This window comes from Manis javanica, chromosome 14, assembly GCF_040802235.1.
Source record: "Manis javanica isolate MJ-LG chromosome 14, MJ_LKY, whole genome shotgun sequence".
Classification (NCBI taxonomy): domain Eukaryota; kingdom Metazoa; phylum Chordata; class Mammalia; order Pholidota; family Manidae; genus Manis; species Manis javanica.
The window spans coordinates 83870125-83887150 of record NC_133169.1 but is presented as its reverse complement, the minus strand read 5'-3'; the positions used below and the strand labels follow the sequence as shown (position 1 = coordinate 83887150).

Genomic DNA, 17026 nt, shown 5'->3' with positions numbered 1-17026 from the left:
AATAGATGGGACTACACCAAACTAAAAAGTTTCTGCACACTAAAAGAAACCATCAACAAACTTTTTAACAAAAATGAAAAGGCAACCTACTGAATGGGAGGAGATAATTGCAAGTGATATGTCTGATAAGGGGTTTAATATCAAAATATATAACGAACTCATAAAACTCAACACCAAAACAAACAAACAAACATTGATTTAAAAGTGGGCAGAGAACTTGAATAGATATGTTTCCAAAGAAGACAAACAGATGGCCAACAGGTACATGAAAAGATGCTCAACATCACTAATCATCAGGGAAATGCAAATTAAAACCACAATGAGATATCACCTCTCACATGTTAAAATAGCCAGTAGCAAAAACACAAGAGATAACAAGTGTTGGTGAGGATGCGAAGAAAAGGGAACCCCATGCACTGTTGGTAGGAATGCAAATTGGTAAAACCACAGCAGAAAACAGTATTGAGGTTCCTCAAAAATTATAAATAGAAACACCATGATCCAGAAATTCTTTTGATATTTATTCCAAGAAAATGAAAACACTAATTTGAGAAAACTTATGTTCATTATGTTTTCACTAAATGCATGCTTATGTTCACTAAAAAATATTTAGTACATATACACAACAGAATATTACTCAGCCATAAAAAAAGAATGAGGTCTTGCCATTTGCAACTAAACAGAAGGACCCAGAAGGTATTATGCTAAGTGACATAAGTTAAGGAATGACAAATGCCTTGTATAACTTCGTTATACATGGAATCTAAAAAACATAAAAACAAAAAAACATAACAATTAAATATACAGAGAACTGATGGTTACTAGAGTAGAGGGGTGTGGGCGAATGGGTGAAATAGGTGACAGGGATTAAGAGTACAAATGTCCAGTTATGAAATAAATAAGCCACAGGGATATAAAGAACAGCATAGGGAATACAGTCCAAAGTATTATAATAACTCTGTATGGTGACAGATGGAAACTAGACTCAGGTGATCATTTTGCAATGTACATAAATGTTGAATCACTATATTGTACATCTGAAACTAATATAATAAACAAAAGATGTGAAAAGAAACTGTATTAGAAAGGTAGCAAATAAGCACATAAGAAGATGCTCAACATCATTAGCCATTAGGGGATACAAATTAAAACCACAAGAGATACCACCACAGAGAAAATAAACTGACCATACCAAATTGATAAGAATATGGAGCATAGAACTCTCATATACTGGTGGTAATATAAATTACACAACCATTTCAGAAAATGATTGCCAGTCATGGTAAATTAAACATATATTTAACCATGTAGCCAGTAATCCCTCTCCTAGATATTTACCATAAAGAATTAAAAATTTCACTCAAGAACTTGTACATGAATGTGTTTATAGAAGCTCTATTCATAATTGCCAAAAACTAGGAGCAACCAAATGTCCTTTTATGAGTGATTATGAACTGATGTGTGCATGAAATGGATGTGAACTAAAAAGAAATTTACTAGTGATACATACAACAACATGGATGAATCTCAGGGGAATTATACTGAGTAAAAGCAGCCAGTCTCTAAAGGTTATATACTACACAATTTCATTTACATTTTATTCTGGAAAAGGCAAAAGTCTAGTGCCTCTTTGTTTCATGCTCAGCACAGCCACAGCTCATGGTCCCAAGAAGCACTACAGCATGCAGTGGCTTCAAAGCATTCATCTGGACAAAATAACTGGTGCACTTGCTCTTCATCCATTCACCAGTCCCCAGAAGCTAAGAATGGCTTCCCTTTGTCTCTTTAAGAACACACTTGAGTATGCCCTCAGAGGAGATTAAAGAATATCTGCCTATCACCGTTCTATCTGCCTATCACCGTTCATTGAGATAAATGGCAAGGTGATAAGGACTTACATTGCTGGTTTTGTAAATGTCATCAGCACTGAAAAGACGAGAACTTCCATCTGCCTATGAGGCCAAGGGTCAACTTTGTCGTTCATTGTATTACTCCTAAGGAGGTCAAACGTAAGCGGTACAAAATGAGAAAGATCTCCATGAACACAAAAGAAATCTCTTCTCTGGTGATACTATCCACTCCCCTGACCTCATCAAGGGGAACATCATCATTCAGACTGACCTGGAAACAGACAAGATTAGAAATTTAATCAAGATTTAATCAAGATTACAGATTTCAACACTGCTAACCTATGTACAGTGACTAGAGGTGCGAACCTGGGAAGGACTGGTGTGATGAAGGACTAGAGATAAAGAGCAGGGAACAGATGCAGGGCATACTTTTGATATATAGATTAGCTATGGAGTGAAAGAGAAAGAAGAATCAAGCTCCCCATATTTTGTGTTCTCCTCCCCTTGGGCCAGTCTTGCTTCTACTCCAGTGATTGAAAATCAAAAAGGGCAGGAGGTCACGAATTTGAAATCAATGGTCAAATGAGGTGGTAACAATAACAAAACTGCTTTAGTTTTGGTATCTAATTTTATTTAGTTTTTATTTGTTATCTGTGCTATTTATTAACTATACATCATCTTACATCATCTTGATATTGATTTTCAAAATGATTTTATATATATATGTGTGTGTATGTTATTACAGATTAAAAACTGAGGTGCAAAAGAGTGAAATGGCTTGCTCTATTTCTAACTACTCAGTAATAAAATAAGAGTTAAAACTCCAGATCCTTCCAGCTTCAAAACCTATGCCCCACTCTACTACAGAATCTATTGGGTATTCAAATATCCAGCCCACCCTCTACTTCCCCAAGTTAGTTGAAAGTCAGCCCCAGTTGTGCCTCTGATTTTACAACATGCTAAGCAGAAGGAAACATCCTGCTCACTGAGGGGCAACAAGGTGAGAGGGAGGAGAACAGGATTTGAATCAGACTGAGTTGTTTTGAATCTTGGTTCTATTATTTAGTAATTATGTCGTCTTAGACAAGTACACTGTTCTGACTGATTGAACAAGTACTTATTAAGTGCCCATCATGTTCCAAGAACTGTTCTAGACCCATACGATATAGCTGTGAACAAAACAGCAAAGATTCCTGCCCTCAAGAAGCTTGCATTCTAGAGGAGGCCACAGATAATAAACATAATAAAGAGGTAATATACATAGTATGTCATGTGGCCACAGTACTATGAAGAAAACAAGTTTTTAAAAATATTAAAGGAAGGCTTCTGAGAAAGTGACACTTGAGCAAAGACTTGAAGGAGTTGATCAAGTGGTTCATGTAAATCCCTGGGGGAGGAGTTATACAAAGAGAACAGACAGTACAAAGTTCTGGTCCATGCCAAGTGTGAACAGCAGGGGGTTAGAGAGGCTGGAGCAGACTGAGGGAGGGAGAGAACCACAGGAAGGAAAAGCAGGGAGAGAGCGAGAGGCGACGGAACACATATCCTCGTAGGGCAGCGTAATGACTCCTCTTACTTTGAGTGGATGGGGAGCCATCGGAGGGTTTGAGCAGAACAGCGCCATGATCTGACTATTTGTTCTAAGTATCCCTCCAACTGATGTATAGAGAATACACCATAGGGGACCAGGACAGAATCAGGGAGACCAGTCAGAGGAGTCTCTTGGGTTAGTCCAACCAAGAGATGTCAATGGTTTGGACCAAGGTTGAAACAGAATTGGTGAAAAGAGATCAGATTATGTATGTATTTGGAAGGTAGAGCTTGCAGCATCCGCCACTGAATTACATGCCATGTGTAAGAGGAAGAGCGGCACCAAGGATAAATCTAAGATTTTTTTTTGTCCTGAAAAACAGAAAGGGTAGGGAAAGCTAGGTAAGGTAGAAAAGACTAAATCCAGGTTAGTTTTGTTAAGTATCCAAATGGAAATATCAAGTTGTTAACTGGATATATGAGTTAGCTTCAGGAGAGAAGTCTGGGCTTAAGATGTAAATTTTGGAGTCATCAGCATATGGGTGGCATGTGAATTCTAGATAAGATCACTAAGGCAATGACTATAAGTAAATAAAACGAGAATTCAAAGGACTGGGCACATCTTTAGGGCATTCCAAATTAAAATATCAGGGAGATGAGAGTGAACCAACAAAGAATGCAAAAAGGAGTCATTTCAGAAGAAAAAACACAGACTAGGTTATGCTGGAAGCCAAGTAAAGAATGTGTATTACAAGTAATCAGCTACTTCAAAGCACTTGGCAGTCATTTAAGATGAGGACTGAGAACCCAATCACTGTATTTAGCGACATGAAAGTCACTTGTTGACCTTGATAAGGACAGTCTCAGTGGAGGCAGAGGGTAAGTCTTATTGAACTGTGCAAGAATGCAACAAGTGCAATTGGAAACAATGGGTGTAGACAACTCTATTGAGGAGCTTCGCTATAAAATGAACAGAAAGTTGGAGTAATAAATGGAGAGGGAAGTGGGGTCAAGATAAAACCCTTTTTACCTCTGTAAGACAAAAGAGTAGCAGCATGTTTGTTTACTAAGTCAGTAGGGAAAGAGAAATTGACAATGCAGATGAAAGAAAGGAAGACTGCAGAGCCATGTCCCTGCCCATCACCCATAAGGAGCTGGTATCCAGCACCCACCCGGCAGAGTTGGCCTTAGATAGGAGCAGGGGCAGTTCATCTGTAGTAAGAAGAAGGGAAACAAAGTCCGTGAGCACAGATGCATGTAGGTAGGAGAAGTGGTAGTATGAGTATGTGGACCTCGTTTTCTGATGACTATATTATCCAAACAAAATAGGAAACAAGGTCCTCATCTGAAAGTTAGGAGGTGGAGATGTTACAAGAGTGAGGTTAGAAGGAATGAAACGCTTTCTTAGGAGAGAGGGAGAATGAGTTGCCCAAGAGCAATAGGGACTACTTGCCGGCAGAGGTGGTGTGTTTACACATGCGTGGTCAGGGCAGTTGTGTTTGTTCCAGCACATTCACTGCACAGAGGCAGGAGCAGAGCAGTGGAGTTGGATTCAACCAAGGTCAGGCTTCTACCCAGTGACGAGGATGAAATAAGAGCAAGAGGGGTATGTGCAGGGACAACTGTAATGACTGTCCAGGAAATACAAGCTCTGCAAGGAGGGAGATAAGGACCTGAGGGGGATGAATACCAATGAAAAGATGGTATGGCCTATGGCTTGTAGGTCTGGTGGAATCAAAAGATTGCTGGAGTTGGGGTCCCAGAGGAAGTAGCTGGCCATATAGGAGGGGGTGGTCAGAGAGGAAAACGTGAGGGTACAGCTGGGGCATTGCTGCAGTTATTGGGAATAGCCAAAGGAATGAGTGGCTCAGTTAAGAGTTGAGGATAAAGCATTGGAAAAGATGTTGTCAAGGAAATGAGAGGGCAGGCGAATGGGAGGGTCACCTTCCTGGCTACTGAAAGCACCAAGAATAGCAGCAGCAGCAATGCTGGGAGAGTGACAGTGAGACAGGAGCTAAAACCTTCATGAAAGGTCAGAGTGACCCAGAGACGATATAAGCGCTAATATAAGGAAAAGTGGATTTGGCCCGTTTGTTTACCTCTCTGAATCTCTGCTTCCTCATTTGTAAAATGGAAGTGCTGACAGCCCTTCCATCATGAGGTTTTATAAGGACCAGTGAGATGACGCAAGTAGGACATCTGTCGCCCATTGGGACTGGCAGACTTTACTGTGCAGGATATTAAATTATTTAGGTCTTGGGTATGTGCCTCATCTGCCTCCAACTCCAAAATTAAGGAGTGTGGCCTGGAAGGCTCACTGAGCTCAGGGTTAACCCACTAAATCACAATCACCATAATTCCCTAGAGATGCTCTCCAATGGCTTTCTCTTAGGCCTGGGCCTGGCCATGACCCTCCCACCTGGAGCTATCCTATCCATGTCATCTCCCTCTTCCTCGCACGCCTGGGTTCTGTCTGTCTCTCACAGCCATTTGCAGATACCAGGCTTCTTATCTTCCAGCCTGTGTCTAATGCAGAAGGCAAAAGGCACATCACCTGCTCTGGCTGCTCCAGTATGTCTCCCTTTTTATGTCCAGGCTAGCTGGGAGAGCCCAAGGAAGCAGAAGTCTCTAATGAAATGGTACTCTGTGTTCTGTGCTGAGCCCACAAATGTGCAAAGGCTCTGGGGCAGCACAGGCTGACTTACAACTAGGATACGGAGCTCGGGCCAAGGGCTGGGTTAGACCTTTCCATTTCTTTTCTGTATCCATCCATGCATCAACTCTAAGCGCAAGTTTCCACCGTGAGATGAGGTCTTATCTAGCTAACAGGGAACTGCCTGTTCTACCAGGAACAGGCAATAATATTCAGAGACTCCTCGTTCTGAAAGAGACACAATAGCGTTGATGGAAAGGGGGCAGAGACTCAGGGAACCCGAGCTGCAGCAGCACGACTGCCAGAGTTGAATGGGTCCATGTAATGAGGTGACCTTCCTTGTTCATTTTGCTGAGCCCAGTGTCCCTTGAGACTCCCACCCCAGCTCATCAGGGCTCTGGGAGTATCTTAGCTGGGATTAGCTACAAGCAAGTTTTACTTCGCATTACTCTGGTGCAACCCTGAGGGCGGGTCCCTAGCCTCCTCTACCCCCACACTACTCAGAGGTCACGTCTGCCTTGTTCATGGCTAATTTTTCATTGCCTGGGACACAGTAAGTAGGAAGTGGGGGAGGAAGGGAAGAAGGAAAGGGGAAAGGAGAAGAGAAGGGTAGGGAAGGGAAGGAAGGAAGGAATAGAGGGATGATGGGATTGTGTGTGTGCATGTGTGTGAGGATGGAGGAACACAAGAACACAGCTATTCATGTCACCAACTAGCTCTGCGCTAGGTGCCAAAACCTAGAACACTCCAAGTATCTTCACTGAATCGATCTCCATGAAAAACTGCTTGAACTGAGCAGTTGTTTTTCTACCCAGCCTGTCCCTTCTCTCCCTAAATTATACATAAAAATGAAGGGTGGCCGCTCTTGTCTCAAAATATTTTCTTGATCCTTTTCCTTTGCCTACCAAACAAACATTGACTTGCCTCTTTCTCTAATGCAAAGTGTCACCTTGAGGCAGCACTGCTGGAAGGAGACAAGAATCATTAATTCAGAAAAATGGCTAAGCGGTGACAGCTTGCCATGCTCCCACCTATTTGCTGAGGAATCCAGGTTCTGGAAAAGCAAACCTGCGTTCCTATTGACCAACCACTATTCACGAGTCTGAGGGCTACTGACATTAACACTGAAAGTGACATTTGGCTCTTGTGTCTTTTCTGAATAGACTCATTTCAACTAAGAGACCAAGAAGGAAGCCTCCAGGAGAAAATATTTTGGGGGAGGAGTGGTGTGAGGATGACATGAAACATTCTTTGTGGATATTCCGGATCCTTATCTGGAATTGCAGCAGTCTGTATGAGGGAGAGAGAAGCTGGCATGTTACTAGGGAAGAAGTCAACCTCTCAAAGAGAATTCATAAAGGTATGCTTAGGGAAGAGGAGAGAGAACTCCTGAGCAACTCATGAAAAAACAAAACAAAAGGTCAAGGTCTAAAAATGTTTATTCAACAGGCAAGTAATTTAAGGAGCCATGATTTGCTGTACAAAAGAATTTGTGGTAAGATTTAAATTACATTTGATTTTTAAATTTATAATTGATAAGCAGATTTTCTGGCACATTAAAAGAAAGCACACCTGTAGACAGTTTTTTACAATTTTAGCATATCAGCCGTATCCCTCCAGTAAACTTCCTGTGTAGAGCAGTTACCGTTAGAGATTGGTGATAAACGAGTGACGTGTTACTTCCGCCAGCCTTTGAAGTTCATATCCTTACCACTCCTATCTCAGAACTGGGTAGGGAGAACTGCCGCTTTGAAAGAGCTTAGGATGGCCTTGGCAGAATCACTTGGAGAACAAGGTCTTTTGAAGACAGACTGCTTAGCCTCATCACAGGAATTATGAGTCATTAAATCTGCCACAGGGCCCAGGAACCTGCCGTTTGAGCACACACCCAGGGTGATTTTGAGGCAGATGGCCTGTGGAGAACATCTTGACTAATCCTGGCTCAGGGAAGATATTCTTTGGCTTGTGTGTCAAGAGGAATTTCCCTGCCTTCTGGACCCGCACGTCCCCTAGTTCCAATACTCTCCATAAGCTCATGCTTAATGGACAGGTTCTGGCTGACAATGCAGTGCTGGGCAGTATGATCTGTGAGGCTCATTGTGACACACCCTGGTTTCTTTTTATTCTGTCAGAACGATTACAGGAAGTTATCTATGCAATGCAAGGATTTTGTGGTGGGAGTGCTGGACCTGTGCCGAGACACCGAAGAGGTGGAAGCGATTTTAAATGGTGATGTGAACTTCCAAGTCTTGTCTGACCACCACCGACCGAGTCTGAGCCGGATCAAACTTGCCATTAAATATGAAGTCAAGAAGGTAAGCTTCCCTGCCCCTCCCGGCCTTTCTGCATCACAGAACCACTGGCCTAGCTTTGTGCGCGTGCATATTTTATGTTCCCACAAGATGACAGCGACAGCACCAACTGCCCGACTTCTCTGTAGACGGGGAACGGCCAGCCTGCAGGACAGCTCAGAGCCCCTCCCCCACCCCACCCCCTCCTGCCCCAGCCCACAGGGAGAGAGAGGGGAGAGACAGAGACAGAAAGAGACAGACAGAGACAGACGGGGTGGGCAGTGCTGATTATCACTGATAGTCGTTCCACGGACAGGCTTTGAGCCTGGAGGCCAAGAGGGGATGTTCAGCCTCCAAACCACTGGCGGGGACAATGTCACTCACAGTCAATGCTCCCATTGGTTGGAAGGCCGATTCCCCAAGTTTTCATGAGAAACATATTACTCAAGTCTTTCAGCACCATCTACTGAGCTTCCTCTGTGCTTGGGGACTTGGGTAGAAAACGTTTTAGTGTAGGGGCTTCGTGGAATCCATGCTTCTGGGAAGCTTAGAGGAATTTCACTCCCCAGGACTATGAAAGTCCTCAGCAGGAAGCTCGAACAGACTTCCACAAGAGTAAGCTTGTCCCACCTCATCCATCAACCTCAAGGTTTCTTTAATGGCCACTGGCACCCAGTAGCCCTCAAATCCACAGTGACTGGTCAGACTGAGGTCCTAAGGAGCACAACTCAATTACGTTTCACTTTGGAAGTAATCTAGCGTCCGTCTTCAGCATCTGCTCTTAGGTTAGATGATGTCATTCATTCTGATAAAAACTGCAGAGCTCCAAAGATACATGTGTTTAAATAGCAATGTGCTTTCCATATAAGCAAGATGGCTGATCAATCTTTAAGGATTCTTCCCCCAATTATTAGACAGGGTCAGTACTGTGGGTATTTTCGATGCCCCTGAATTGGCCTCTGGGCATTTTTCCTCTTGCCTGATTATCTTAATACGTGTGCAGTGAACTCTCTTTTAAGAAATCACATTTAACTCGAGAGCTCCCAAGTTTGATAAAATCTTCCCTGTCCTTTTACTTTTAATAATAATCAAAAACTCTAAGAAAAAATATCTTTTTTTAAAGACTCTGAGTCCCAAAGATAAAAATGGTAAATCATGAGAAAGGTGGCCTTAGATTCATATTCCAAAACATAGTGTTATGAGAAGGGAGTAGTCAGACTGCAATTTCAAGAACAATCCTGTTTTCTTAGCTCAGACACGAACTCCTTTCTCAGCCCGCCGCAAGAGCTCCCTAGGCTGCTCATCAAAGCATAGCAACCCCTTCCAGAAGCTGAGACACCCACGGCTTTGGAGTTTAAACAAACCCTGCTGTGGAGACCACTTGGCAATGGTAAAGATGAGCTTGAGTTTCCAGAACCAAAAGCATTTCCTTCTTTCCCCAAGCCATCGCAGCCTCCTGCCTCCCAGCGTGGGGGAAGACAGCACAGTGTGAAAGGTGAAGACGTGTCATCTTCAAAGAACAGGGCATGTTTGGCATTTGCAAATTTACATTCACGGCTTTGGCTGTTCATGAGCAATTCCAACAGCCCGTGAAACACAAGCATTTATCAGTTTACACAAACATTAATCTAAATCTCTTAGCCAAACTACCTTTCAGGGTAGACCAGATAGTCCAGATGTCTGCCCACCACCTCACAGCTCCATGTTCCCTCTCACTGTCAGCTACCAAGTACAAAACAGTCCTGGTTATGAATAAAAAGAAAGTAAGGCACTCAACAAACATGACGGTTTGCGTCAGAATGAAAAGTTTCATAAGGGAATTACTTAGTGGTATTTGCCAATTAAGAAAGTCATAAAGGCCTCAGGAAATACCCAATGTGAATGTCAAGTGTCTGTTGCAATCCACAGGTAGGAAGATGATAAATGACCTGCATAAAATGTCAACCTTGCTCAATTCAAAGACCTCCCAAAAGGTAAATTCTTTCAAATCACGTGTGCCATCAAATCACATGTGCAGAAGTAAACAGACTCATAGTTTTCCTTGACATTTACTCTGTCATGAATCACTAGTGAAAACACCTATTATTAAAAAGGATTGTTAATATCATAATGCGATTCCATTTTTAACTTCTAAACCTTAGCATGCTTGCATGGGCCCAATCTAACCCTAGCTCTTTAAGTTATGAAATGACTAGCACCAAGGCCTATTTATAAATACATTTCCTTTTACACCTGATGAGCCCAAAGCTGGACTATAAGAACACAAAAAATTCCTAGGGCTCTACCCCCATGCTATCAAATCAAACCATTAATTCAGTGGTTAAATCAAACTAATTATTCTTGGCTGTTCCAGGGGCCCTACTGATAGATGTGACCTTAAAAAAAGGTTTTGTGTTCAAATAAATTTGGAGACCTTGAGTTAAACAGAGTCCAAAGATTTCCTTGCTTAAAGACATTATAGAGACTTTACTATGCATTGCTACTCTGAAAGAAAATGGGTACAATACGTATTACTTGATCGCAGAACTCTATTTGTCATGGAACATCAGATGAAACTAGTTTTCCATGTAGTAATCTTTGAGAAACTGTAACATAGAATCAGCCTATAAATCTCTGAAATTCGTAGATCTGAATGAAGTGGGTACCGCCCTGTCGCTGGTACTCAGCCCTGGATCATCTCCTTTGTTAGAATGTCTGCCTCTTCTTGGGCATCACCCTAATGTCAGGTCTCTGGCTGGCTCAGTTACAGTCAGCCTCCACTAGATAAAGACAATTGTCCTACTATGGCACAAGGGCCCTGATAAAGCGGAAAGGATCAGGAAGTGGGTATCAGGAGACCAAATTTCTAGCATGATTCTTAACACTTACTAGTCATGCGCTCTTGGGCAAGTCTTTTAAAGTCCTCTGGGCCTCATTCCTCATCTGCAAAATGGGTATGTAAGCTTTTGCTTCACAGTTTTCTGTGAACTTTCAAATGCATTGATATGAGAAGAACTGCTCTGGAAACTGTGAAGTTCTCTGCCGCTCCACAGGGAAGCATCGTTGATCATTCAATGATGCCCCTTCCTTGGGACTTGAGGAGTCCTTCTATCCCTAAAGACAGTCCCAAGCTTATCCTTCATTATATCCCCAGAGAATGCTAGCAATGTTCCCCGGGTAAGGACATCATCCTTATAGCCTAAAATTCCTCTAGAAAAGACCACAGACCTTGGGAGGATATGATTGTTCTCCAAGACTTCTGCCTTAACAGGGTAACTCAGCCTCTCCAGTACCCAGGTGGTGTCATCTGAAATGTTTACCATTATGTTTGGTAGACAGGGTTGGAGAAATGGCCAGGAGGGTTTCCGTTAAGGTTAATCTTGGTCCAGTCACTTATTAATGGGGTCACTTGATTGAGTCAGCCTCTCTATGTCTTACTTTCCTCACCTATAGTTTGGAGAAAAATGCCTACTTATAGGATTATGATGAGAATCAAATGGGATAAAGTATGTGTACTTCAAATAGCCCTTGACCTCACCAGGCTTTGGGTATAAAACAAGTAGTAGTACACACGTTGCACTGGCTTAGAGTCGGTGTCCACATGACATAAGATACTTCTTTTATCCACCCTGGTCCATCCCAGTCCATCCCAGCCTTTACGGGTCACAGTCCCTTGAGAAGTCAAGCTTGCCTCACGAAGAAGCAAGGATGCCTCTCTCCCCATGCGGAGTCACACTTCAGCTCAGAAGCAGCTCTACTTGTGCCTCACAGATAAAGGAAACAATCCCTCCAGCTCTGGCCCGCAGCCCTGTGTGTATGCAGGCTTCAGGCTTCTTCTCCAGGGCTAATATGAGTAAAAGACATCTTGTTGTCTTCTCCATTTCTGCCTCCCTTCCCAAGAACCATGCCTAAATTCCTTCTTAAAGGCCCTCTTCTCCCCCTGCATAGCAACTCTAAATAAATGCTTAGGGGACTCCCAGCCTCCCTAACTGGGAAGACACAAACAGTCCCTGAACCTGCTTAGGCTCACTGGGCCCAAGCTGCACCCATAAAAGAAGCCCAGTGTCTGGCATGTGGTCATGGCTGAGGAACTGGTCACAGAGACCCACACACCACCCCTGGGGCTCTCAAACTTGCCTACCTGAAGCTACACATCAGGGCCCTTCACCTCCCTCCCTCCCTCTCTCCTTTTTATCACTTCATCATCTCTAGGCCTACAGGGATGTTATCTCCCTTTCTTTCCCCTACATCACCTCTTCCTTCTTCCTGACTTCAGGTCACTTTAATGAGGATCAGGTGAAAGGTCTTCACCTGATCCAAGTTCACTGAAAGAACTTTGTAGGCATGTGTCCTCCGGGCTCAACTGCCAAAGAAAAATGGGTCAGAGAGACCCAGAAGTGCCTATTTAACATGACAGAAGACTTAACTCTCCCTGTAGAGGAAATGGAGGCCAATTTGGACATAACAAAGCAAAGGTACGCTACTTAAAAAAAAAGGAAAACACATGAATACTTTATCCCAAACTGTATTACTCCCACTGCAGAAAGCATGTCTATTATCAGGCATTATTCCACCACCAGGGTTGGTTAGTTCAATCTGACCTGCTGCTGCAGACACCGTCTGTGAGCTCTACAGACACTGCCCAGCCTGCCGGGGTCCTGAGGAGGGTTAAGACACAGCGCTGCTCTCAAAGAGCCATCAGTGTGGCGGGGGAGGTGGGAACAGCTACGCTCTGTCTGCAGCAACAGCAGCCCCTGCACTCCACCAGCTGAGCAAGGTCAAGTTCACAGCAGTCACCTCTTTCAGACTTCTAGGTGGCCCCAATTCCCACATCTTGGCATGTGGCTTGATTTGGGGCTCCAGTCATGGTGCCAGCCATCTTTCCTTCCAACTGATGAGACTCCCCACTCTCCTCAAGCAGCAGTTCCACTCCACCGAGCCTTCCAGACCCAGACATTTTAGAAGTGCTCTTTCATGACTCTGCCAACTCCTGGGTGATTCCTAGCTCAGAAATCTAGTCTCATGAAATAAAGACCTGGAACAGGACTGTGGAGGGGGAAGGAATGAAGAGGGGTACCCTCAATAGCCCTACTCAGTAACAGAGCTCCCTTTATCTTCACATCATTGTACTAAGGAACGATGGTTTTCATTCATTTAGTGACTCGGCATTTAACAGGCACTCATGGATGTCTACCGCACCACCAGCTCTGTGCGGAGAAGACCAAGACCCAGGCCTTGCCTTTGAGGGTTCATGTAACAAAGCAGAGAGATGTATGAACAATGGGTTACAATCCCGTCTGAGCTGGGGAAACAAGAATGGGAAGCGGGGAGCAGAAAGGCCAGCAAACACTCTGACCGGCACAGTCTAAACCTCAGGAGAAGTCTCTGAAGCGGAAACACTTGCGACAGGGCTGAGCTGATGGAAGGTGCTGGATGGGTGGCAATTCAAGCAGAAAGTGGTGAGAAAAGACAAACAGGCAGCGAGAGGTGGAGGCTGAAAAGCTGCGGGCACCCGAGGAAGAGGCATGTTTAGGGAACATGTTTATGGAGGGGATGAGTGTTTCCCTGTGGCTATATCACTGGGGAAAGAAACAGACTAGAAAGCTTGTCAGAACCAGACCCCTGAAGATATTAAATGCCATGAACTAGAGCTTGAACTTCCTACTGCCAGCCCTATCAAGTAGAATTTTCTGTGATGATGGAAATGTTCTCTTTTCTACTAATATGGTGGCTAATTAGCCTTTGAAATGTGGCTAACGTAATTATGCAACTGAATTCTTTTTAATTAATTAATTTCAATTTCAATAGCCACATGTGGCCAGTGGTTACCAAATTGGACAGCGTGACTATATATCCTTATTCATGCATTCAACAAACTTTCACTGTGTGACTACAAAGTATGCTGTGCTAATCACTGGGGACATGGCAGTGAATAAAAATGACATGATGTCAGCCATCCTGGGAAGGCAGATATTAATCAAAACATCACACCAATAAATTATAATGTTGCAATTGAAGTATTATAAAGGAGAAGAACGTGGCATTACAACTTCTAAAGGTCGATGCGACCTGATCAGGAACGTCAAGGAAGGCTTCTCCTGGGACCTCATGCTTTCTGAGAGTGAAAGAAGAAAAGTTAACCACAGGCAAGGAGGACATTTCTGGCAGAGAGAACATGTTCCAAGCATGTTTAAAGGCCTACGGGAAGAAGAAACAGCATGTACGGGGAACTGAAATAATGTGAATGCTGCCATGTTAGAAAGCAGGCGGAAGAGCTGGGGTGGGACGGGTCTGGAGAAGCAGGCAGGGATGGGCCATGCGGAGGCTCACACACCTGCTCATGGATTTTGTTCTTTTCTTTTTTAAAGACAAACATAGGAAACCACTGGAGAGGACTTTAACGAGAAGTGACTGTAAAGATTAGTACAGATGGGGAGACAGCTTTTTCTCTGAGGAAGGCTGGAAGGCATAAAGGGTAAATACGCGTGCAGCATTATTTGTTGGGCAAAAGGGACAGGATATTAACCCAGATAGGTGAAGTTGTGTTGACGAGCAAAATCAAACTGTAGTGGCTTTTAACAAAAGAAAGTTTATGTACTGCTCATCCTATTTCCATTTTGGAGCAGAATTCACTCAGAAACCCAGGCTGACAGAATGGCCAGCATCTCAAATGTTTCCACCCTGCTAACACCAGAGTCTCATACCGGCAATTAACTGCTGTCACCTGGGAGTGGCGCACATCGTTGCTGCTCACAACTCATTGTCAGCCACGGGTCACATTACCCACGCCGTCAGCAGAGGGGTCAAGAGGTTTAACCCTGTCCTCTGTTTGAAAGCAGAGAAAAATGAAGCGTTTTAGCAAATAACACTAATGACTACCAACAGGAGGAGGAGGTGGATGGAAATATTAATAGCCTCAACTTCTCTATCAATAGAAAGCAGAAACACCCTGAGGTAGAAGGCAGCCTGGAAAAAGTGAAAAAAAAAAAAGTTTGGGGAAAGTTCTTGGGGCGATGGGGAGAGCGCTGAACAGTAAATCAATAGCCTAGCCAAGGCTGGAGATTTGTACATTTTTTAGTAATGGACTGTGTTTTTACTAAAAAGAGAAAATCTCTGAGAAAAATGGGAACACAACAAGTAAGTGTCCTCCAAGAGCCTCCGTTCCCTGCTGCCAACTTGATTTCAAGAGACACGGGGCCAGAAGTGCACAGAATGTGCCCTTAGGGCACAGCACCCAGAAGGTTCCCCGCAGAGAAAGGTCGGGGGGAGGAGGCGCGGGCCGATCCACTCACATCACCGCTCCGTCTAAAGCTGGCTAGGGCCTCTCAGCCCAGAAGTTCCCTTGCTTCTTTCTCTAAAAATCACTGCCTTGGGCACATTCTATAGCCATGCTGTAAATGGGCCCGTTTTTTTCACCTAGAAAAACTCCCAGAAGAAAATAGAACCTGCTGGGTAGCAATACAGTGTTAGGGCCCAGAGCCTGCCTGCTCACATTCCCCTTGCTAAGTACATAGCTTTAGGTAAGCTATTTAACCCGCTGGCCTGCAGGGACCTCCAGCTAAGGCGGACACCGCTCCAACCCTCGGGAGCCTCTTGGCCTCAGACTGTGCTGAGAGAGACATGGGGGTCTGGCAGCGGATGCCCCGGGGCTGAAACCCCTCATCCTAGTGCAGTGACCATGGGTAGGGACACTAGAGGGAGGGCAGACGACCTCAGCTGGGGTTCTCTTTCATCTCCTCGGTCTCCACAGAGCATAGGGCCGGGGAGCAAAGGGGACCTGGGGACACCAGGGCTTTCTAGAGGACGTCTGAAAGGCCACTCAGTGGCTCACGTGATCTAAGCAGACATTCTCCCACTGTGTCTTCCTGCTGAGACATCATTTGAACAGATGCTCAGAGTTAAGAAGATCAGAGCACACAGTCTGGCTGGTCAGGCAGTACCCCAAACTGCACTGTAGGACACCCAGTAACTGCCAAACGGTGTTGGAATCCACTGGTGTCAAAACCATTAAGCAACATCCTCTTTGGAGATTTCACTCGGCACTTCCATGGCCCTGGCCTGGCCACATGGCACAGAAATCAATGTCCATTCATCTCCCAGCTCAGAGAGGTGGAAACCTTTGCATAGTTTTGTTTTTCTCAAGCAGCAAATCTTAAGAAGGAGTAATCCAAGTATGTATGTATCTCTTTTCTGCCTAGAAAAACTCTCTGGGATGAAAAATAAAACCTGTTGGGCAGAAGTATTGGCTAAGGCACAAGTATAGAAGCCTGACTGCACATTCAAATCCCAAATTCTTTATTTACAAGATATGTGGCCTTAGATAAGTTATTTCATCTCTGGGCTTCAATTTTTTTTTATCTGCATAATGGGAACAAATAACAGTACCTAACAAACTATAATCAATGTTTATTACCACAAATAAGGTAGCTAGAACATTGTAAGTGCATAATACATGTTGGCTAAAGGAAGTTGTTTCCCATGTCGGTTTTACAATCAGAACTATCCTTTCTTAAGAGAACTATCAAAACCAGGGTACCCCAACCTCAGCACTGCTGCCATTTGGGGCCAGATAGTTTATTGCTGTGGGCAAAGAATGTGTCCTGTGTCCTACAAGATATTTAGCAATATCCCTGGCCTCTCCCACTAGATGCCAGTAGCACTCTCCCCTGAAGCTGTGTCACCCAAAAATGTCTCCAGACAAGGTCTCTAATGTCCCTGTGGGG

General features: G+C 44.0%; 1 protein-coding gene and 1 long non-coding RNA gene across 2 annotated transcripts in view; one reads left to right on the top strand and one right to left on the bottom strand.

The window, feature by feature from the left end:
* Positions 1–17026, top strand: part of TRPC7 (transient receptor potential cation channel subfamily C member 7) — a 124016-nt gene that overhangs the window by 35505 nt on the left and 71485 nt on the right. Inside the window, exon 2 of the mRNA XM_017681083.3 lies at positions 8166–8348. Coding sequence (XP_017536572.3) covers positions 8166–8348 — 183 coding nt within the window. The remainder of the gene's footprint in view (positions 1–8165; positions 8349–17026) is intronic.
* LOC140846180 (uncharacterized) overlaps positions 1–17026 on the bottom strand; it is a 69769-nt gene that overhangs the window by 13801 nt on the left and 38942 nt on the right. The window lies entirely within an intron of this gene.